The following is a 22,852-nucleotide window of genomic DNA, read 5'->3' on the forward strand; positions in this document are numbered from 1 at the left end:
CCAGTGAATGAACTGTCCAAGCTCTTAGCTAAAGCCAACAACCCTTCCATTTGTGCCCTGGATCGAACACCCACTGGCCCACTCAAAACCAGGTTTTCAGCAATTCTGCCCTCTCTGGCATCACCAATTCTTTCCTCTGTACTAGATCAGCCTAATCAGCAAACAAATATGGTATTATTAGTCTCATCTGGAAAAAAACACAAAACTTTCTTGATTTCACTTCATTTTTCTCCCTTCCTTTATGGAATTGTTTATACAGAAGCCCCCAACCCAGGGGTGATACGTTCCAAGATCCCCAGTGGATGAGCAGATAGTACTGAATCCTGTTTTCTGTTCATGTTCTCCACCCAGATTCAATTCCTTTCTTAACTAAGCACTTATCACACACTGTGGCCACAGCTCTTGCAGTTTGACACTTGATTTGCAAAAATGGCACAAATTTCTTTTTCCTTCTTCACAATTTCACAGAAGATTCATTCTTAACAAAGATCTCAGTAACCTCAGCATATTATTTTTTTTTTTTCTTTCCTTATTAAGTCAAGAACTCTCACCTTTTCACTTAAAGAAAGCACATTGTGGCTTCTCTTTGGCATATCTGAATTGACAGCACCACTACTTTTGCTCTTTGCAGCAATTATTAAGTAAAATAAATGTTACTTGAACACAAGCACTGAGATACTGTGACAGTCAATCTGATAACAGAGGCAACCACCAAGTGACTAACAGGTGGGATACACGGGACAAAGTGATGATTCATGTCCCAGGCAGGACACAGGTGGGACAGTGTGAGATTTTATCATACTATTCAGAATAGTGGGCACTTTAAAACTTATGAACTGTTTATTTCTAAAATTTTCCATTTAGTATTTTCCAACTGTGGCTGATCATGGTAGGTAACAGAACCCATGGAAAGTGAAACCATGGATGAGGGGCACTTACTGACTTTTAGTTGTTTGTATTGGGAAGAACTGTTTATAGTTATTGACTTTGTCTTCCTTCATTCTATCTTAAACCCAACCCAAAGGAGAAAAATGTTTACAACTCTTGTCAAGATCACCAATGACCTCCATGCTAAATCCAATGTCATTTCTCAGACCTCATCTTACCTGATCTTCCAGAAGTATTTGACATAGTTCATCTCTTCCTTTCCCTTGAAGTGCATTTTTTACCTGCTTCCCAGGACCCTGCACATTCCTGGTTTTTCTGATACCTTTTTAGGTACCCCCTTGCGTCTTCTTTGCTGATTCTTCCTCTTCTCCCTGACTTGTAAATGCTGGAATCTCCCCAAGTTCAAGTGTCAGGTCTCCTCTCTTTTCTCCCTACACAGTGCTCATTCGTCTGATGATCTCAACCAGTTTCATGGCCTTAAGTGTCAGCTGTAATATGCTGATCAACTCCAAAGTTTCTTTTTTCAACCTAGATAGCCTGGAACTTTAGAGCTCTGTGTCAAGCTGCCTATCTGACATCTCTGCTTGGATATCTAATAAGCATCTCAATTTTAAAATCTCCAAAACCGATCTAACATTCCCTCCTCCACTTGCTCAGTGTGTGCCATCTAACGTAACGGCAATTCTGTCCCCTCAGGTTGCTTAAGCCAAAATTTTGGAGCTTGTCTTTGACTGCTTTTTTCTCCTTTCTCACATCTCATCTGGTCTTTCAGGTTTGGTTTATCTTCAAAATATATCTAGAATTCTACACTTTTCACCACTCCCCATTCCTATAACCCTTGAAACCCACTCTAATGAGGTTTTTTCCCTACTACTCTGCCAAAAATACTGTTGTCACTAGTGAAGTCCTTTGAGTCATCTCTCGAGTTATTTTAGAACCCAGAGTGGTCTCCTGCTTCAGTCCCTGCTCCCTTCAACTCTTTTCTCTATATATCAGCCACAGGGATACTATTTAAAAATGTCAGATCACATCATTTTGTGCAAAACCTCCTCACACTTTCACACCTCATTCAGAGGGACAGTTAAAGTGATTACTCTGACCCATAGGCTCCTACAGGATCTAGTCCCTTGCTACTCAAAGTACTGGCCTCACACCAGTGGCACTGGTATCATCTGGGAACTTGATAGGATGTAGAATCTCTGGTCTTAACCCAGACTTTCTGACTCAGCATTTGTATTTTAATAAGATGTCTAGGCAATTCATAAGTGCATTAAAGTTTGAGAAACATGCTGATGAAGCCTATTACCCCTCCCCCTGGTATACTCTGCTCCAGTCGTACTGGCCTCTTGGCTATTTCTGAAAGGAAGAAACACTCCTACCTCAAGGCTTTCCCACTCACTACTTCCCTCTGCCTGGAATACTCTTTGCCCATAATGCAGGTAGTTACTTTACTTTCTTGAGGTTTTTATTCAAGTCACTTGTAAAGCCTTTCTGGGCCATCTTATCTAGAACGGCATCCCGAGCCCTTCCTGTTCCCCTTCCCGACTTTATTTTTTAATCCATAGTTCTTATCAATGTATTATGCAGCTCACTTCTTTATACTTTCTATTGTCTGACTTCCCCAGTAGAACAGGGGTTAGAATTTTTGTAATTTTTGTATGTTTTGGTTATTCTGCTTAATATTTAGCACCTAGAATGGTGCCTGGCACACTCAGCTGACACTCAGAACATTTTTACTGTACAAACTGGATTCAGCAAGTAGGCAGCTTTTAGCAAAGTCTTGGAGAACAGTTTCATCTGAATAGAGTCAGATGGCAGATATTAATGAGTAAAGAATGTCAGGGAAGGAAACAGAATTATAAAGAGTAGTCTATTTTTAAAGAACTCTAAAGGATATTAAAATAATTCATCTTAGGGATTAGCTAGCACTTCAATCTATTAGTGAATACATTTCTTCCTTGGCAAATAATGTCTAAATAGAAAAGATAAACATTCAAGCGGAACAGAGATTGTCAATGGAAGAGGGACTATTGCTATTAGCCCTTTTCTATATTTCTTCATATATGTGCCCAAAAATACCAAAGAAAGGAGTTGGGGTGTTGGGGGTGGTGTGTGCTGGGAGGAAGAGAAGTAAGCTAGAGCTCCTAGGCATCCTGAATAAAGAACCATAACTAAAAATCTGATCTTAAAAAAATCTGATGTTTGGGGAAAAAATTATTTTAATATTTGTGGCAATTCAGACAGAAAATGAATTTGCTTTTCGCAGCTAGCCCTGTGGCAGGTATTTCCTTAATGGTGATCATGTAGCTAGGAGTCCTGTTTCCTAGATCCCACAGTACTGCTGTTCCAGTTCACAGGAACGAGCATTGCAAATGATGGCTGAATGCAGATATTAAAGCAGTTTACAACAGCTCCCATTCTCTTGGCAAAGCATAACAAATGTACCTTCTATTTTTATGATATAAGACGACCTCTTTAGCACCTTATACGTTATCAGAATCTGTTTTGAAGCCTAAGCAGAGGCCCAGTGTCCCAAAGCAGCTGCTTACCCAGTTGAAGCCAGATCATTACTCTCCTTGGAGCCATCTTCATCTGCAAAAAGGGGAGGCAGAGTGGAACTAGTCATCAAGGTTTCCATCTCTCTGGAAGGAAGAGAAAAAAAAAAAAAATAATGGCTTAATTATTTCCAGTTCAAGTTGCACATATTTAAGAGCCAGCCTTCCTTAACCTTTATCACATCAGCAGCAGAAGAGAAACTGACCTAAATATTTTCTTGACTTGGACACATCAATTTAAACTTTATGGTTAATGGGCTTTTAACCCTGATCTTACCAACTGACCAGGGTAAAATCAGATTTTAAAAATCAGGACACAGTTTGGAAAATTCCTTTTTGTTCATTCAGAATGTCTTCAAAACTATTCTGTATTTTCTGTAAAAATCATTAAGCAGAGTAAACTCAGAAGCACTGCAACCCTGAGCAAGCTATTCAACCTCTTTGAGATACAATTTCACCATCTTAGACACAGACCAAATTGCTGACTTAACCCACAGGGTTATTGTGAAGGATTAAACTGAAAGTGCTTCATAAATAGAGAAAGGCTAAGATGGTAAGTGCTTTGAGTATTATTAAACAAAGAAAGGTATTGTTATTACAACATTATGAGTTCTCAGTCCCAGATGAATCATCCTTAGATTAAATGGTGACAAACTGAGCCTTCCAAAAGGAAATAATGCAAAGGAAGTGGAGGATGGAAGGCATACTGATGTGGTTCAAAATCAAAAAACCACACTTCCAGGTCAGAAATATGCTCCACATCACCGTGATGACCAGCAGTGGAAATGGCACGCACCTGGACACAGGAAATAACTAAGCTTAACTGAAGAGAGCAAATAAATCACAAGAATTTGAGGTTATCGGACTGAAAGGATAAAAGGACAAAGAGAGTAATTTCATTTAGCATATCGCTATACAGAAAGATTTTTCCCTTTCAAGGCTTAACACCAAGGGCTTCACCCCACAGAGCTAAAAGCAGAAGCCTCCCATTCACCGTGAAAGTGATATTCAAACAAAACATTCAACAGTGAACCCAAACATCAGACACTTAAGTGGAACTGCAAACTACTCAAGAAAAAAAAGTGCCTTCATCAACTGGGAGAAGGAGAAGCCGGTTCTGAGCACTCACTCGGGAGCCCCCTCGGCAGTTCTGTCAGGTGCTGCTGCTAAGGAGACCTAGTGGGACAGCAACTGTAAGGAAAGCTCAGAGCCCAAGCAGAGCGAGGATCCAGCCCACCAAGGTGGCAACATGAAGAAAATGCTCATGACACCGATGCCATATTCTGAAGCTCAATATCATAATTTACTTCCAAAATGATAACACTGATGATTTATTTCTTATTCTGACTTATTTTCTTGTTTTCATTTCTTTGTTACTTAGCAGACCAAATTCCATAAATAGCTTAATGTGAAAAAATGCATCTCTGTATATTCACCACTCATTATAGTGTGGGCAGAGCATGGAAGGCACAGAGGAACTTCCCACTCAGCCACAGAGTAAGGAGTTTGTTCCATGTGCAGGGATCTTGCTAACGCGTTTCAATTCCTTCAAGAGAAGGGGGCTTACAAGGGGCTCTAACAAATAGTGCACAGTTCCATTCATTCTAGGATAATCTTGACACAAGTGCGCTTATGTTTTAATTCACATTATGCACAGACTAGATGAGAATCCAGGCTTTAAGGGCTGTTAACATCACCTTATACCAATATTCATTTTACCAAGAGAAAATTAATCAATTAGATGCCATACAGCCTAATTATAAACCACAAACAAACATTCAAATAACCAGGCATATATCCACAAACCTCAAAAGAACTCATTTAACTGGCTTCTTTCTAAAAGTCTCCTTAGAAGTAAAGGACTTCTCAAGAGCCTCAAGATTTAGCATTTGAAGCTCTTGACATCCCATCTAAACCTAAGAAGAAGATATATTATCTGGTGGGGGACAAATGAAGTGTCTTTTTTTTTTTATGTGGATCATTTTTAAAGTCATTATTTTTTTGTTACACTACTGTTTCTGTTCTATGTTTTGGTTTGGTTTTTTAGTCGTGAGGCATTTGGGATCCTAGCCTGACCAGGGGTCAAATCCACATCTCCTGCATTGTCTTAATCACCGGACTGCCAGGGAAGTCCCTGAGGTGTCTTCTCATTCACTATGCCAACGTGATCCTCTTAGAATGTTTCCCAGATATCTTCAGTCATTTTTGAAATATGGGGAGGCAGCTGGACAACATAACCTTAACAACACATAAACAGACCATATAAACAAAGAAAGTTCAGAGAACACACATTTCTTGTTGTTGTTGCTTTTTTCCTCCCTCTTAAGTGTGTTTTACTCAACCCATATGGTTTCAGATATAGTTTTTCTAGTGTTACTGAACAGTCAGGTCCCTAAGAAATGAGTGAGTAATAAAGTGGGTGGAAGGTTAAGGGGCCAAAATCAACAAAAGAAGGAAATGAGGAAAAAGTCCAGTGAAACTCAAAGGCCTCTAAACTAGTCCAGTAAGTTGGAAAATAAAATGATTCCCGAGAATTGGCTGAGATCCTGTAAGAATCTGCTTTCATATGGTCCATGAGGGGGTGATTCAAACTGAATCACAGTTACCAAGCCATTGATGGCCAAAAGCCCTTCAGTGTAGCATCTGTGCCTGATAACGTCCCAGTACAGGGGTTGTACTGAACTCGGAAATTCTATGCAAAGCACTTAAGCTGTGTAATGAATACTGCTCTGGAAGGGGAAAGAAGAGAAATACGCACAAAGGCAAGGCAATATACAAGTTTGCTTTTCCACTTCATTTTACAGAAACAAGTATATCATGCAGATGTTTTCTTGCAGAAGGGATTCATCCACAGAAGGATTCCACCTGGAGGCTTCAAAAATATATTACCTTGGGGCTGACACTTTGACTGTGGCTTTGGAAATGAAAAAATCCCTTCTAGTACTAATACTAATACTCACTGGAAAAAACAAAAAGCCTGATGTATAAAACAGAGTGCCAATTTAAGATATTTTAATAGCAATCACAAAAATTTTAACACAAATTACATTAAGCCACTAATCATACTCAGAACATGTCTTTGGTCAATATAGGGCCAGAATAAAGGAACTCAGGTACAGCTTAAGAAATGTTCTTCAACTAAGCTTTTTCTACTAATAGTAGCCTTTCCCAACAAACGAATGATCTCACCAATGAGACTACATTATTCTGAATATGCTGGACAATGCTGGAAGGATAATTTGTACTTGTGTTTTCTGGAGTTGGCTCTTTGCAAGTGCTCTTTCCCTACTTCGCATACGTTAATCCCACTTCATCAAGCCCTCTCATGGAGACACATCATAGTCCTTCCCTACCACACCGGCCCCAACTGTACACACATCAGAGTTGAGAGGTGGGATTCTGCCCTCATTTCCCCATACTACAACCCTTATGTAAAATGTCCAGTTCCTTTAAAAGTCATGTTACTTGGCTATACTAGTCTCTGATCATTACCTCCTGTCATTTCAGTTCTACAATGTGCATGAGCGTGCATGCTTAATTGGGTCTGACTCTTGTGATGTCATGGACTGTAGCCCACCAGGCTCCTCTGTCCAAGGAATTCTCCAGGCAATAATACTGGAGTGGGTAGCCATTCCCTTCTCCAGAGGATCTTCCTAATCCAGGGATGGCACACTTCGCCACCTGGGAAGCCCCATTCTACTACAACTGACCTTTAACCTCACAAACCTCTATTTGTTGACTCTTAATTTTCCCTACTCTGTGTAGCTTAGATTCTATAGCTTCACTTCAATTTTTTTTTTTTTTTTTGCCAACACTCAATTTCTTTGCCATGTTATTCTTCTATACCCTAGATGTAGATCAACTCTGAATTTTACCAGAGAGATCACACCAGGCTATCCTAAAGGAAATCAAACCTGAATATTCATTGGAAGGAATATTCCTTCCAATATTCCTTCTGAAGGAAGGAATGCTGAAGCTTTGGCTACCTGATGTGAAGAGCTGACTCACTAGAAAAGACCCTGGAAAGACTGGAAAAGATGCTGGGAAAGACTGAAGGCAAAAGGAGAAGGGGGTGGCAGAGGATGAGATGGTTAGACAGTATTATCAACTCCATGGACATGAATTTGAGCAAACTCTGGTAGTAGTGGAGGGCAGAGGAGCCTGGCATGCTACAGTCCATGCGGTCACAAAGAGTCAGACATGACTTAGCAACTGAAAAACAGCAACATTCAAACAACATACATTACATCCTTGTAACTTATTTATTTTATACCTAGTAGTTTGTATCTCTTAGTCCCCTCAGCCTATTTTAGCCCTTCCTCCTATTTTAGCCCTTCCCACCCATTCCTCTCCTCTACTAAAACTAGTTTATCAGTAGCTGTCAGTCTATTTCTGTTTTGTTATATTCACTTATTTAAAAAATTCCTCATATAAGTGAAAACATACAGTGTTTGTCTTTCTCTGTTTTATTTTATTAAGCATAACATCCTCCAGGTCCATCCATATTGTTGCAAATGGCAATTATATTTTTAAAAGACTGAGTAATATTCCTTTGTGTACATACCATATCTTCTTTATCCATTCATTTTTTGATGAACATTTAGGATGCTTCCATATCCTGGCTATTATAAATAATGCTGCTATGAATGTTGGGGTGCATATATCTTTTCAAATAGTGTTTTTGTTTTCTTTAAATAAATACCCAGAAGTGGAACTGCTGGGTTGTATGGTAGTTCTATTTTTAGTTTTTGAGAAACCTGTATTACTGTTTTCTATAGTGACTATACCAATTTACATTCCTACCAATGGTGGGCTAGGGTTCTCTCTTCTCCACATCCTGTCAACATATTATTTCTTGCCTTTCTGACAAATGTGAGATGATATCTCATTGTAGTTTTGATTTGCAGTACCCTGATGACTAGTGATGTTGAGCATCTTTTCAATGTGCCTGTTGGCCATCTGTATGTCTTCTCTGGAAAAATGCTTATTTAGGTCCTCTGTTCATTTTTAAATTTGTTTTTTTTTTTTTTTATTGAGTTGTATGAGTTCTTCATATATTTTGGATATCAACCCCTTATCAAACATATCATCTGCAGATATCTTCTTCCATTTATTCAGTAGGTTGCCTTCTGTTTTGTTGATGGTTTTCTTTCCTGTGCAAAAGCTTTTAAGCTTGATTAGGTTTCACTTGTTGATTTTTTGTTTCCCACTTTTGTTTCCCTTGCATGAGGAGACAGATTCAAAAAAACATCACTAAGACCAGTGTCAAAGAGTCCACTGCCTATGTTTTCTTCTAGGAGTTTTATAGTTTCAGGTCTTATATTTAGGTCTTTAATCCATTTGAGTTTATTTTTGTACACATTGTGAAAGAATGTTCTAATTTCATTCTTTTACATGTAGCTGTCCAGTTTACTGAGGAGCCTGTCTTTCCCCCATTATATATTCTTGCCTCCCTTGTCACAGACTAATTGTCCATATGTGTGTGGGTTTATCTGTGGGCTATTTTGTTCCATTGATCTGTGTGTCTGTTTCTGTGCCAGTACCATATTGCTTTGATTACTGAAGTTTTGTAGTATAGTCTGAAGTCAAACAGCATGATCCTCCAGCTTTGTTCTTTTTTCTCAAGACTGCTTTGGCTGTTCAGGGTCTTTTGTGGTTCAATATAAATTTTAGAATTATTTATTCTAGTTCTGTTACAAATGTCATCAGTATTTTAATAGGAATTACATTAAATCTGTAGACTGTTTTGGGTAGTATGGTCATTTTAACAATCCCTGGTGGCTCAGTGGGTAAAGAGTTTTGCCCATAATGCAGGAGATCCAGGTTCAATCCCTGGGAGGGGGAAGATACCCTGGAGAATGGCAACCCACTCCAGTGTTCTTGCCTGGAGAACCCCAGGGACGGGGTTTGTATCCTTGTGGGCTGCCATCTATGGGGTCGCACAGAGTCAGACATGACTGAAGCGACTTAGCAACAGCAGCAGCAGTTTCCTTTATAAACATTTTACAGTTTTAGGAATATAAGTCTTTCACTTCCTTGATTAAATTTATTTCTAGATATTTTATTCTTTTTGATGTCATTATAAATAGCAATTCTTTTTGACTTCTCTTTCTGAAGTTTATGACTGTTAGTTGCTCAGTCATGTCTGACTCTGCAACCCCATGGGCTGTAGCCTGCCAGGCTCCTCTGTCCATAGAATTTTCCAGGCAACAATACTGGAGTGGGTTGCCATTCACTTAGCCAGAGGATCTTCCTGATCTAGGGATTGAACCTGGGTCTCCCACATTGCAGGCAGCTTCTTTACTGTCTGAACCACCAGTGTAGAGAAACACAATAGATTTCAGTATATTAATACTGTATCCTGCACTTAACTGAATTCACTTATTAGTTTTAATAGGTTTTTTTTTTTTTTTTGGTGGGGTTGTTGGGGTTTTCTACATATCGTATCATGTCATCTGACAGTTTTACTTCTTCTTTTACAGTTTGGATGTCTTTTCTTTTTCTTGTCTGATTGCTGTGGCTAGGGGTTCCAATATAAGTTAATTAGAAATGGCCAGAGTGGGCCTCCTTGTCTGTTCCTGATCACAGAGGAAAAGCTTTCAACATTTCACCACCGAGTATGATACTAGCTGTGGGTTTGTCATAAATGGCTTTTATTATGCTGAGGTATGTTCCCTCCATACTCACTTTGTTTAGAGTTCTTATCATGAATTTTTAAATGATTTTACTGAGATTTTGAGATGATCATGTGATCTTCATCCTTCATTTTGTTAATATGGGGAAACATACTGACTGGTTTGTAAATAGTGAACCATCTCTGCATTCTTAGAATAAATCTCATTTGATCATGATGGTTTGCTAATATTTTGTTGAGGATTTTACCATCTATGTTCATCAAGAATATTGATTGGCCTGTAACTTTCTTTTTTTGCAATATCTCTGTCTGGCTTGGGTATCAGGGCAATGCTGGCCTTGTAGAATGAGTTTGAGAGTATTCCCTCCCTTTCAATTTTGTGGAACAGTTTGAGATGGATAGACATTAACTCTTCTTTAGATGTTTTATAGAATTTCCCTGTGATGCCATCTGGTCTTGGACTTTTATTTGTTGAGTTTTTAATTACTGATTCAATTTCAGTACCAGAAATCAGTCTGTTCAGATTTTCTACTTCTTCCTAATTCAGTCTTAGAATCTACCTATTTCTTTGAGGTTGTCCAGTTTGTCACTGTATTCATTGTATTGTTCATAGTATTCTCCTATGGCTGTTTGTATTTCTGTAATATCAGTTGTAACTTTTCCTTTTTCAGTTCTAATTTTGTTGATTTGGGTCCCATCTTTTTCTTCCTTAATGAGTCTGGCTAAAGGTTTATCAATTGTATCTTTTCAAAAAGCCAGATCATAGTTTCATTGATCTTTTCTCTCTTTTTTTCCTGGTATTTTTACTGTGATTTTTTCTTATTTCCTTCCTTCTGCTCACTTTGGGCTTTGTTCTTCTGTTTCTAATTCTTCTAGATGGAGAGTTAGGTTGTTTATTTGAGATTTTTCTTATTTCTTGAGGTAGGCCTTGAATTGCTATAAACATCCCTCTTAGAAATGCTTTTGCTGAGTCCCATAGATTTTGGAAAGTTGTATTTCTGTTTTCATTTGTCTCAAGGTATTTTTGAATTTCTTCTTTGATTTCTTCATTGACTCATTGGTTTTTTAGTAGCATGTTGTTTAGTCTCCTCCTATGCAGAGGATCAGCATCACTAAGACCCATGTTGTTCAAGGGTCAATTGTATATTAAGTTCAATTGCTTTTCTATATACTAGCAATGTATAAGTTGAAACTTGAAATTAAAAACATGTTACCATTTATATTAGCATCCTCCCAAATGAAGTACTTATGTATAAATCTTACAAAATATTTTACAAGACCTCTATAAGGAAAACTACAAAACTCAGATGAAAGATATCAAAGAAGGACTAAATAAATGGAAAAATATTCCATGTTCATGATAGGAAGACTCAAAATTGTAAAGATGTCAGTTCTCCCCAGCTTGAGCTACAGATTACTCAATCCCAATACAAATCCCAGCAAGTGATTTTGTGAATAAAAATAAAATGATGCTAAAATTTATATGAAGAGGCAAAAGACTCAGAATAGCCAAGTCAATATTGAAGGAGAACAACAAAGTTGAAGGACTGACCCCACTCAACTTCAAGACTTCCTATTAAGCTACAATAATCAAGACAGTGTATACTGGTGAAAGAAAAGACAAATTACTGAAACAGAATAGAAATCCTGGATAGAAATAAATGTATATAGTCAACTGATCTTTGACAAAAGAGCAAACGCAAAACAATGAAATAAAGATAGTATTTTCAATAAATGGTGCTGGAACAATGGGCATCCATGTACAAACCTCCCCCCACAAAACAACAACAACAAAACTTGACACAGACCTTATTTATACCTTTCATAAGTATTAACTCAAAATGAATCATAAACCTAAATGTAAAATGCAAAACTATAAATGAAAAACCTTTGCTCCATGAAAGACAATGCCAAAAGAATAAGACAAGCCACAGCCTTCAGGAAGTCTATCTATTTGCTGAAGATACATCTGATAAAGACATTTATCCAAAATATACAAAGAACTCTTAAAACTCAACAATAAGGAAAAGAGCACCCCAAGTAAAATATAAACAAAAGATTTGAACAGACTCCTCACCAGTGCCTATGTACAGATGGCAAGCAGCATATGAAAAGATATTTAATATCATGTCAGTAGGGAATTGAAAATGAAAACGAGATACCACTACACATTTATAGAACAGTTAAGATCTAAAACAGTGTCAAACACCAGATACTGGCCAGGATATGGAACAACAGGACCTCTAATTCATTGCTGGTGGAAATGAATGCAGAATGATACAGCCACTTTGGAAAACCATTTGGTAGTTTCTTACAAAACTACTCATACTCTTACTGGCAACTGTGTTCCTTGGTATTTACCTAAAGGAGTTAAAAATGTATTCCATACGAAAAACTTGCATGTGGGTGTTTATAGCAGATTTATTCATAATGTCAAAATTTGGACACCACCTTCAGTAGGTGTACCACAGATCTGTACCACAGATAAACTGTGGTACACCTAGATAATGGAATATTATTCAGTGCCAAAAAGAAATGTTACTAAGCCAAGAAAGGACATGGAGAAAACCTAAATGCATAATACAAAGTTAAAGAAGTCAATATGAAAAGGCTACATAGTGTATAATTCCAATCACACTACATTCTGGATAGGGTAAAACTACAAAGACAGTAAAAAGGAGGAGTGGTGGGAGGGGTTGGAGGGAGGTAGGAGTGAAAAAGCAGAACACAGAGGATTTTTAGGGCTGTGAAACTATTCTACATATTAGAATGATAGATGTTGTGTCATACATTTGTCAAATCCCACAGAAGGTACAACACCATGAGTGAAACCTAAACTATGGAGTTGGGTAATGATAAGGGTCAATGCAGGCTGTTATTAACTGTAACTGGCTGTTACTGTTATTGACTGTAACACAGGTACCACTCTGGTAGGGGATGTTGAGAGTGGGGAAAGTTGTACACATATGGGGACATGGAGTATATGGGAACTCTGTAAGATAACGTTCATTAATTTAAAAATTAATTTAATTATACAGTTTATTGTAAGATAGCCCTGAGGCTGCAGAATAAATACAACTGATTTTTATATGCAGACAGTTAGTTTAGCTAGGGCAAGTGAAAGAATGAAGGCTTACTACAAAACCATCTGCCAGCTGTGAACATTTAGCTAAGAACACTCAGCAGGCTGTGGGCATTAATCAATATGTTTTACAGAGGAAGTAAGAACACTGGTTAATCCCACCAGGCACTTAACTGGGGTTCAGTTAAGTGAAATTCAGTTAAGAACTCGCTCACTGTAGGTTTTGATGTGGGAGATGAGGGGGCAAAAGATAAGGTCAGGTAATTTGGGAGTAATTAAATACTTACTTTTTGGGGGTGGGTAGGTTAGGGGATATAATTAGAGTTTGAGGCTCAGGGTTGTTAAATAACTAATAAGTACATACAGGTGTGTGTTTGGCTGGGTATTGGATGGAGTGGGCAGAAAATGTGGCTCTCTACTCCTAGAATCTTGAGTCCAGGCTCTTATAACTATGACTATCATTAATTTTTTTAAAAAGGTAGTAGGCTAGTCTAGGAACTAAATAATAGAGAAACCATTCACTCAACAAGTATTCATTCATTGAACAAGTATTTTTTTATTTTTGGTATCTAACATTCTAGGCACTTTATATGTGCTGGGGATACAGCAGTAGGCAAAACGGGCAAAAATTCCCACCCTTATAGAGCTTAGTATAGTGGAACACAGACGAAAAACAAGATAAAGTAAAATGAAAAATGTTACATAGTGAAAAGTACAAAGTAAAAAAAGAGAGCAAAGAAAGAGGCCAGGAAGAGTTCAACGGAAGAGAATTCTAGAATTTTAAATAGAGGCCAGGAAAAGTCTTCACTGAGGTAATCTCAGGGGAAAGACCTAAAGGAGAGGAAGGAGAGAGCTATGTATGTGTGTGAGGACAGAGTGGTCCAGGCAGGAAGAACACAAGCAAAGGTGTACACTTCGTATGACTGAAGGAGGCAGCAAAGCCGGCTGGACTGAACTAGGGGCACACACTGTAGGTGAGGCTGACTGCTATAGGGGATCAGACCACATACAGCTTTGTAACTCATAGTAAAGACAGGCATTTACTCTGAGATGGTGAAGACACTAAAAAGTTCTGAGCAGATAAGGGATGGAATCAACCGTTTTTATAAGATTACCATGGCTGCAGTTTTGAGAACAGAATGAAAGTTGAAGAGGATCAAGGATAGAAGGTGATCACTTAGGAATCTATTGCAATAATCCATCTAAAAAATGGTGGATTGGATCACAGTGATGATAGTGGAGGCGATGAGAAGTGGTCAGATTCTTGATATATATTGAAGGTAGAGCCAATTTCTCAGTTCAGAATAAGAAACAGAATCTATCTACTATGCCCTGCATTTATTTCAGCTGTAGTTTTATAACCTATTTAGTGATAAAGGGTGGCTTTTCCAATGGCTCAGTAGTAAAGAATCTGCCTGCCATGTAGGAGATACAGGAGATGTAGGTTTGATCCTTGGGTCAGGAAGATCCCCTGGAGGAGGAACTGGCAACCCACCCCAGTATTCTTGCCTGGAGAATCCCCTGGACAGGGCAGCCTGGCGAGCTACATGGGGTCACAAAGAATCAGACACGACTGAGCACAGCACACATACTGACAATATATTAATTTTTTTGGGGGGGTGCTCTTTTTAAGGTAAGTGCTTGTAGAATTCATATTTCAACAGCAAACATTTGTTGAGTATCTTTACTGTGTAACTAAGATTGTGCCTGGTATCAAGTGGTGTGTAGCTACGCTTTACAGAATTTTACAGTCTGTTGTTCTCCTTGGTCCAGAGACACTGTTCTCAGACAACATGATAAGTGGAAAGAAGAGGCCAGGGTTAGAAACAAACATAAATTTTCTACTGTTGTTTATGATTTTTTGAAGCAAAAGTTTTGCAGAGTTTTGAATTAGATATTTTCTAAAAAATATAAGCACTAGATCATCAAAAGAAACCGAGCATGGTTTAGATTTCTTTCTAGACAGTCTGATCCCTGTACATGCATTTTTTTTCCCTCAATGAAATCTTGATGGAGATGTATTACCATTAGGACACAAAATATGGTGTGAAAAGAAAACAACCTGAAACATCTAGACACAGTGTTTTGTATCACAGGTTAAAGCACATTGATAATATGGAGAAAATTAAAAAAAACCATTTTCCTCTGCCAAAGCAAATTTGTTATTTTACAAGGAGGGTGTTGTCTTTCGAGGTCATAGTCCACGTATTTGGTTTCTTTTTCCTGGTGCCTAATGGTCCCAAGTTGCCCTTCCATTACAGTCTATTCAAGCACTGCTTTTATTATTAGTAAACAAAGAGATAACTGCCCAAGTAAGAAACTTCTGGACCAGTGCTGGAACTAAGAGTTAAAGTAACCCAATAAAACTTGGCACTACGTCCTTAGTGTACTTTCCCAAACAATATCCTGGGACACTGGGGTACTATGGAAAGTACAAGGTGTATATGAGGTAGAGGAGGGGTGAGAGGGACGTAGATAGAGGAGGGCAATGACAGGACAGGCATACTCATCTAGGAAGCCATATGAGGTATATATTTTTACTCACTTCTTGGTGATACCCTCATAGAGGGTATATCAGATTAGAGGAATTTTATGTTTATCAAGAGGGAAATGAGTTTAAAAAAAGCTGAAAAGCAATGCTTTTCACAGTTTATTATATCTCACTGTTATGTGCCAAAGACACAGAGGTAAATAAGATCAAGAAGAAATTCTTGTCCTTTCATGGTTTATAATCTAGTGAGGCACAGAAGGGCAAATGGTAAGAAAAATGCAAAGGCTGTAGTAGCTGAAGTGTGTAAAGTTATTTATTTATTTAAATATATGACAAAACAGGAAAGAAATATAGATGAATTGAATAGATGGGGTGACCACCTAAGACAACCACTGATAATCGTAATGAACTCACCGAAAATTGAGATCTGAAGGAAACAGAAACTACTAATTGAGTAAAACCTGGGAAGAAACACTCAGCTTGGGGTACTTTCATGGTTGGAATCCAGAGTCATATTAAGGAAACAGATAGTATTCCTTTCTAGCTCTAAAACAAAATTATTCCAGCCTGGCGTCTGAGGAAAGCTATATATGAGAAAGCAGAAGCAACAAAAGTCTTCAGTACCTACTGACCCAAACAAAAACTCAGCAGTTAACAGTTCTAGGGCAAGGGTCCTTACAGGCCCAAAGAACACTGCTTTTTTATTTTGTTATGTTTTCCACTGCTTCTTCAGCTCTAATTTGCAGCTGTGAAACAACACTGCAGAGAAGAGATGGAAAGAATGCTCCTTTCTGTTACAATCAATAATTCCAAACCTTTTATTCTTTTAAAGCTGATGAATACTAAAAGTAAAAGATGAAAGGAAAGTCAGAGATCACTTATAAAAACTATAGTATAATAAGAGGAAACAGATCCCATCAAAGTGTTCATTTGAATCAACTTCAGTTTAATCGGTTTAATCTAATACAAATTAAATTCTCTTTCTAGGAAGAATTCCTAAAAGAAAAAACAGAAGCTTTAGGTAGTAGGGAAGTTTTCTTCAGTCAAAAAGTGAAGACAAAAATAACAAAAAAACCCCAGGAGCTGCCATGAGTCAAAGCAGTTAATGGTCTTCACTACTTTGAACAATAAAATAAAATTCACAGTTTTCCTCACAAAACAAATAGGCACAATTGCAGTCTAACAGGACAAATTAACTGAAAGAGAATATTTAAAACTCAGATTTTGCTATATTTTCCTTTTGAAATTCAGTTTTCCCTAGAAAACAAAAAGGCATAATTGCGGTTTAACAGAACAGTTTAAATGAGAGAAAACTTAAAACTCTGAAATATTGTGCTACGTTTTGCTTCTGAATCCTAAAGCTGATAATGCTCAAGACTTCAGAAAGTAAATCAAATAGCCACAGAATTCAAACGACACATTTAAAGCTCTAGAAGAGCAGTTTCCCAAGAACATTTTTCCCTTAAATACTTTGCCTAATTTGAAAATACTCTACCCAATATGAAAAGGTTTCCGCCCTTCATACACTGAGCCTCCAGGCTCTAAGGCTACCAATCAAGTGCTTAGATGTTATCTTTCCCATTTACAAGCTGCAGATTTTGTTTCCCTTGTTTCCAGGTGAAACAAAAACAAGTTTAAAACCTATTAGCAGTGGTGTAACTCTGAGGGGTAACCAGACTAATCAAATCACCTCCAGATTCTTAGTGTCTGAGTGAGTGTGTATTTACTAAAATCTGACAAAATTTGTATTTCCAGAGTTGCCTACTGCTGTTCAAGGCTTGCTTAGTCCAGTAAGGCAGGACTGTGTCCAGGAAATAAGAATTTGTTTTGCTCTTCTTTCTACGTTAACCAGAGATCAAACTGCCAACATCCGCTGGACCATCGAAAAAGCAAGAGAGTTCCAGAAAAACATCTATTTCTGTTTTACTGACTATGCCAAAGCCTTTGTGTGGATCACAATAAACTGTGGAAAATTCTTTAAGAGATGGGAATCCCAGACCATCTGACCTGCCTCTTGAGAAATCTTTATGTAGGTCAGGAAGCAACAGTTAGAACTGGACATGGAACAACAGACTGGTTCCAAATAGGAAAAGGAGTACGTCAAGGCTGTATATTGTCACCCTGCTTATTTAACTTATATGCAAAGTACATCATGAGAAACGCTGGGCTAGAGGAAGCAGAAGCTGGAATCAGGATTGCCGGGAGAAATATCAATAACCTCAGATATGCAGATGACACCACCCTTATGGCAGAAAGTGAAGAGGAACTCAAAAGCCTCTTGATGAAAGTGAAAGTGGAGAGTGAAAAAGTTGGCTTAAAGCTCAACATTCAGAAAACGAAGATCATGGCATCCGGTCCCATCACTTCATGGCAAATAGATGGGGAAATAGTGGAAACAGTGGCTGACTTTATTTTTCTAGGCTCCAAAATCACTGCAGATGGTGATTGCAGCCATGAAATTAAAAGCTTACTCCTTGGAAGGAAAGTTATGACCAACCTAGACAGCATTTTCAAAAGCAGAGACATTACTTTGCCAACAAAGGTTCGTCTAGTCAAGGCTATGGTTTTTCCTGTGGTCATGTATGGATTTAAGAGTTGGACTATAAAGAAAGCTGAGCGCCGAAGAATTGGTGCTTTTGAACTGTGGTGTTGAAGACTCTTGAGAGTCCCTTGGACTGCAAGGAGATCCAACCAGTCCATCCTAAAGGAAATCAGTCCTGAATGTTCATTGGAAGGACTGATGTTGAAGCTGAAACTCCAATACTTTGGCCACCTGATGTGAAAAACTAATTTACTTGAAAAGACCTTGATGCTGGGAAAGATTGAAGGAGGGAGGTGAAGGGGACGACAGAGGATTAGATGGTTGGATGGCATCACTGACTCAATGGACATGAGTTTGAGTAAACTCCAGGAGTTGGTGAGGGACAGGGAGGCCTGGCGTGCTGCAGTCCATGGGGTCGCAAAGAGTTGGACATGACTGAGCAACTGAACTGAATTAAACTGAACTTCGTTCACTTATCTGTGTTAGCAAGTACTTCTGCGGAGAACAGAAATCCACTACAGGACCAAGTAGAGGCATTTCTGCTTGCAATACTCTCATATGTAAAATGGTGCTAATAATACCTCCCTATTTAACTCAAAAAGATATTGTGTGGATCAAATATTATGTTATCTGCAAATAATAAAATTTAAAAGCTATTTTTTGCTAATTATGATATATGCTAATTATGAAATATTTATGAGAAAGTATATTACACAGGTTATAGTTACATCAAAAGAACAGATACATAAGAAAAAAGATTGAAAGGAAACATAATCAGTGCTCAAAGTAATAATATTAGGATGGTGAAATTATGAGTAATTACTTTTCAATCTTTGTTTTCACTCCCTAATATTCAGTAATATGGTTGTGTTATTTAAAAGAAAGTACCATGAAAAATCAGACCTTTTCAACTTAAATTTAAATTTCACATGCAATATACTTTCTATGAATATATTTTATAAAAAGAAAGTATATTTATAAATGTTCAGTTCAGTTCAGTCCCTTAGTCGTGTCCGACTCTGCGACCCCATGAGCCACAACACGCCAGGCCTCCCTGTCTATCACCAACTCCCGGAGTTCACCTAAACCCATGTCCATCGAGTCTGTGATGCCATCCAACCATCTCATCCTCTGTTGTCCCCTTTTCCTCCTGCCTTCGATCTTTCCCAGCATCAGGGTCTTTTAAATTAGTCAGTTCTTACTATCAGGTGGCGAAAGTATTGGAGTTTCAGCTTCAACATAAGTCCTTCCAATGAACACCCAGGAGTGATCTTCTTTAGGATGGACTGGTCAGATCTCCTTGCAGTCCAAGGGACTCTTCAGAGTCTTCTCCAACACCACAGTTCAAAGGCATCAATTCTTCATTCAGTGCTCAGCTTTTTTTATAGTCCAACTCTCACATCCATACATGACCACTGGAAAAACCATAGCCTTGATTAGATGGATCTTTGTTGGCAAAGTAATGTTTATAAAAAGTTCTTCACTATACAATGAACTAAAATTCCCTTTGACCAGACTCTTTACACTCTCTTCTCCAGAAAATATACTAGCTTATTGTTGAAGGGAGCCTTAGAGATAATTTCTAGTGATATATTCATTCTTTCTCTCAAATGAGAATGAGTGCTTCAGGGCAGAGAAGAGTAAAAATGTCTAGCAAGAAGAGTATGAGAGCACAGTTTATAAACTTTGCATTTTATATTAAAAAATTCATTTAAATTCTGCATTCAATTTTATAAAACAATGTTTACCTTAATGCAAGAATGAATATTTAAAACTGAAGGAGACCAGGAAAAAGCATCGTGTTCTCTTCAAAACAATAGTATATTTCCCTATGAGTGCATTACCTCATAGTACAGATTAGGTTCACCTTCCTGACAGATACCTGACAACTTCTGATATTGAGAAAAACAGAAGTGCTGACTTTCTACTCCTTCTCTACGACACAGCAATAGAATGAGTAAATCCTATTTTTCGCTAGAACTATACAGTTAATTTATATCCTGTTAATCTTTCAGATAAAATTACATGATAATATACTGCAATTACCATAGAAAAGTCTCATTTAATAATGGGAAAATAAACCATGACCACCAACTTAATATGGCTTGGCATTTCCTTAAAAGATTTAATTCTGAAAACTACGATACATGTGAGGTTGACAAATATACATTATGATGTCACTGGTAGGAAAAAGTAACAAGCTCTTATGAGTAAATAGTCATTTTATTTCTTGCTAATGTATCTTGAGATATACCTCAAGTATGGTATACTTGATTCATTTCTAATTCTACTGTCATCCCTTTTCCTTCAGAAATTTGACTCCAAATCTGGCTGACATGAAAAAGCTCATCATTACAATGTTTTTCCATGGAAGCATTTTCTCTGGAGGCATTTATTCTTATTACAAAGCCTTTCCAAATATCTAATTTGACTCTTGGTGTTTAGCAACACTAGAATATTTAAAAGACAAAATTGGTAACTTAAAATCAAGATGTACCAATGTGAGCTATGAGGAAAGAAGACAATCTCCATTTTCTACAACAAATTCACGTAAATTTGGGGGGAGGAAGAACCAAAGCACCTCAGATTTTTTATAAAGGATTATGTGCTATATCAACTTATACAAACTACAAGGAGGTAATCTGAAGCATCAGGAAGAGCTCTGAACTGAAGTCAGGAAGTCTGATTCTGAGTTCAGGCATGTCACCAACTAGCTGTGTCTTCTGGGATCACTAAACCATTCTGGCCTAAGTTTCTTCATCTTAAGGGCAAGATCAATTCTAAATTTGTCTAGATGTCAAACCATGAACAGAACACCATGAAACAATACCTTTAATTAAATGATATGAACTAGAAACAATTTTACAAACAGAAAATAGAAATATATTGAAAGTTCAATATAAACTCATAACCATGAATATACATGTATACAAACAAACACAGAGTTCTCTAAGCAAAGGATGCACTTCTGTAATGTTTACTTGCTATCTGGGAGGGAGTCATGGTTAATATGGCTCTGAAATCAGACTGCCTAAATTCAAATCCCATCTTTTATTTTTTAGTTCTGGAACCTGGGTAAGTTAGTTAATATCTCTGAACCTAAGTTTTCTCATCTGTAAATGAGGATAGTAATAGTAGCTATAATGCGAGTTATTTGAAGAGTCAATCTATGTAAAGCAGGTAGTATGGTGTCCCATGTGGTGCTAGTGGGAAAGAACCTGCCTGCCAATCCAGGAGATATAAGAGACATGGGTTCAATCCCCAGGTCGGGAAGATCCCCTGGAAGAGGAAATGGCAACCCACTCTAGTACTCCTGCCTGGAGAATCCCATGGACAAAGGAGCCTGGTAGGCTACAGTCCATAGGGTCGCACAGAGTTGGATGTGACTCAAGCAACTTAGCACACATGCATGTGTGGTATCCATCCCATAGTAAGAGCCTAATAACAATAAAGACAGGGCTTCCCAGGTGGCTCAGCAGTAAAAAGTCTGCCTGCCAGCGCAGGAGACATGGGTTTGATCCCTGGTCCAGGAAGTTCCCACACGCTGCAGAGCAACTAAGCCCGTGAAAATGACTGTTGAGCTTGGGCTCTAGAACCTGGGAACTGCTAGTACTGAAGCAGGTGCACCCTGGAGCTCGTGCTCTGTGACTAGAGAAGTCCGCAGTGAGATCATGCAATGAGAAGCCCGCACACCGCAACAAGGAGTAGCCCCTGTGCACCGCAACTAGAGAAAAGCCGGGCAGCAATGAAGACCCAGCAGAGCCAAAAATAAATAAATAAAATAATAAAAAATAAAACCCAATGATGACAGCAGTAATACTAGCAAACATATACTCAGTTTTTACTAAGTATCAGCCAATATTCTAAGAGTTTACTTGTATTACCCCAGTTAATCCTCACAACTATCACGAGATAGATACTATCCTTAGCTTCAATTTTACAGTGAACAAACTGATCCATAGAAAGGTTAAGTAATGTGCCCAAGTTAACTGTGAGAGTCAATATTACAGCTATTTACAAATATTTTTAGTTCTCCTTTTGGAAACATAGTAAGATTATACTTCCTCATGACCTCTGAAATTCGGTAAGGCTGATGGGAATGCATAGGGTTACCTCATAGTGGCACATGATACTTCTGGGCACAAAGTTCGAGTCCAAAAGCAAGTTTCCATGTTATTGGTGTTATTGTTCAGTCACCAAGTCATGTCCGACTCTTTGCTACCCCATGAACTGCAGCACATCAGGCTTCACTGTCCTTCACTATCTTCCTGAGTTTGCTCAAACTCATTCCATTGGGTCAGTGATGCCATCCAACCATCTCATCCTCTGTCACCCCCTTCTCCTCTTGCCCTCAATCCTTCCCAGCATCAGGGTCTTTTCCAGTGAACTGGCTCTTCGCATCAGGTGGCCAAAGTATTGAAGCTCCAGTTTAAGCATCAGTCCTTCCAATGAATATTCAATATTCCATGTTTCCCTCCCCCTATTATAGTGATCATGCAAGTATATATTGTACTGGAGTTTACATCAACCCAGATGCCAAAGTGTATAAAAACAGCATAGCTGCCCCCTCCCCAACTCCCCTACCCTGCACACTTCTGGACAAATATCATGACTGAGAAAAAAACCCACTGAGATTTTTGTGATGGTATTGTTACCATAG

The 22,852-nt window shown here is 38.2% G+C and overlaps 1 protein-coding gene across 2 annotated transcripts in view; it reads right to left on the reverse strand.

Moving 5' to 3' along the window:
• The window catches only part of HMG20A (high mobility group 20A), a 76,205-nt gene that overhangs the window by 25,136 nt on the left and 28,217 nt on the right, over positions 1-22,852 (reverse strand). For both annotated transcript variants that reach the window (XM_086363964.1, XM_086363963.1), the window contains exon 2: positions 3,438-3,530. In XM_086363964.1, coding sequence (XP_086220090.1) covers positions 3,438-3,526 — 89 coding nt within the window. In that variant the 5' untranslated portion in view covers positions 3,527-3,530. The remainder of the gene's footprint in view (positions 1-3,437; positions 3,531-22,852) is intronic.

This window comes from Bos grunniens, chromosome 21 (genome assembly GCF_055505025.1).
Source record: "Bos grunniens cultivar Pamir isolate PY7600 chromosome 21, Bosgru_T2T1.0, whole genome shotgun sequence".
NCBI classification, from domain to species: Eukaryota; Metazoa; Chordata; class Mammalia; order Artiodactyla; family Bovidae; genus Bos; species Bos grunniens.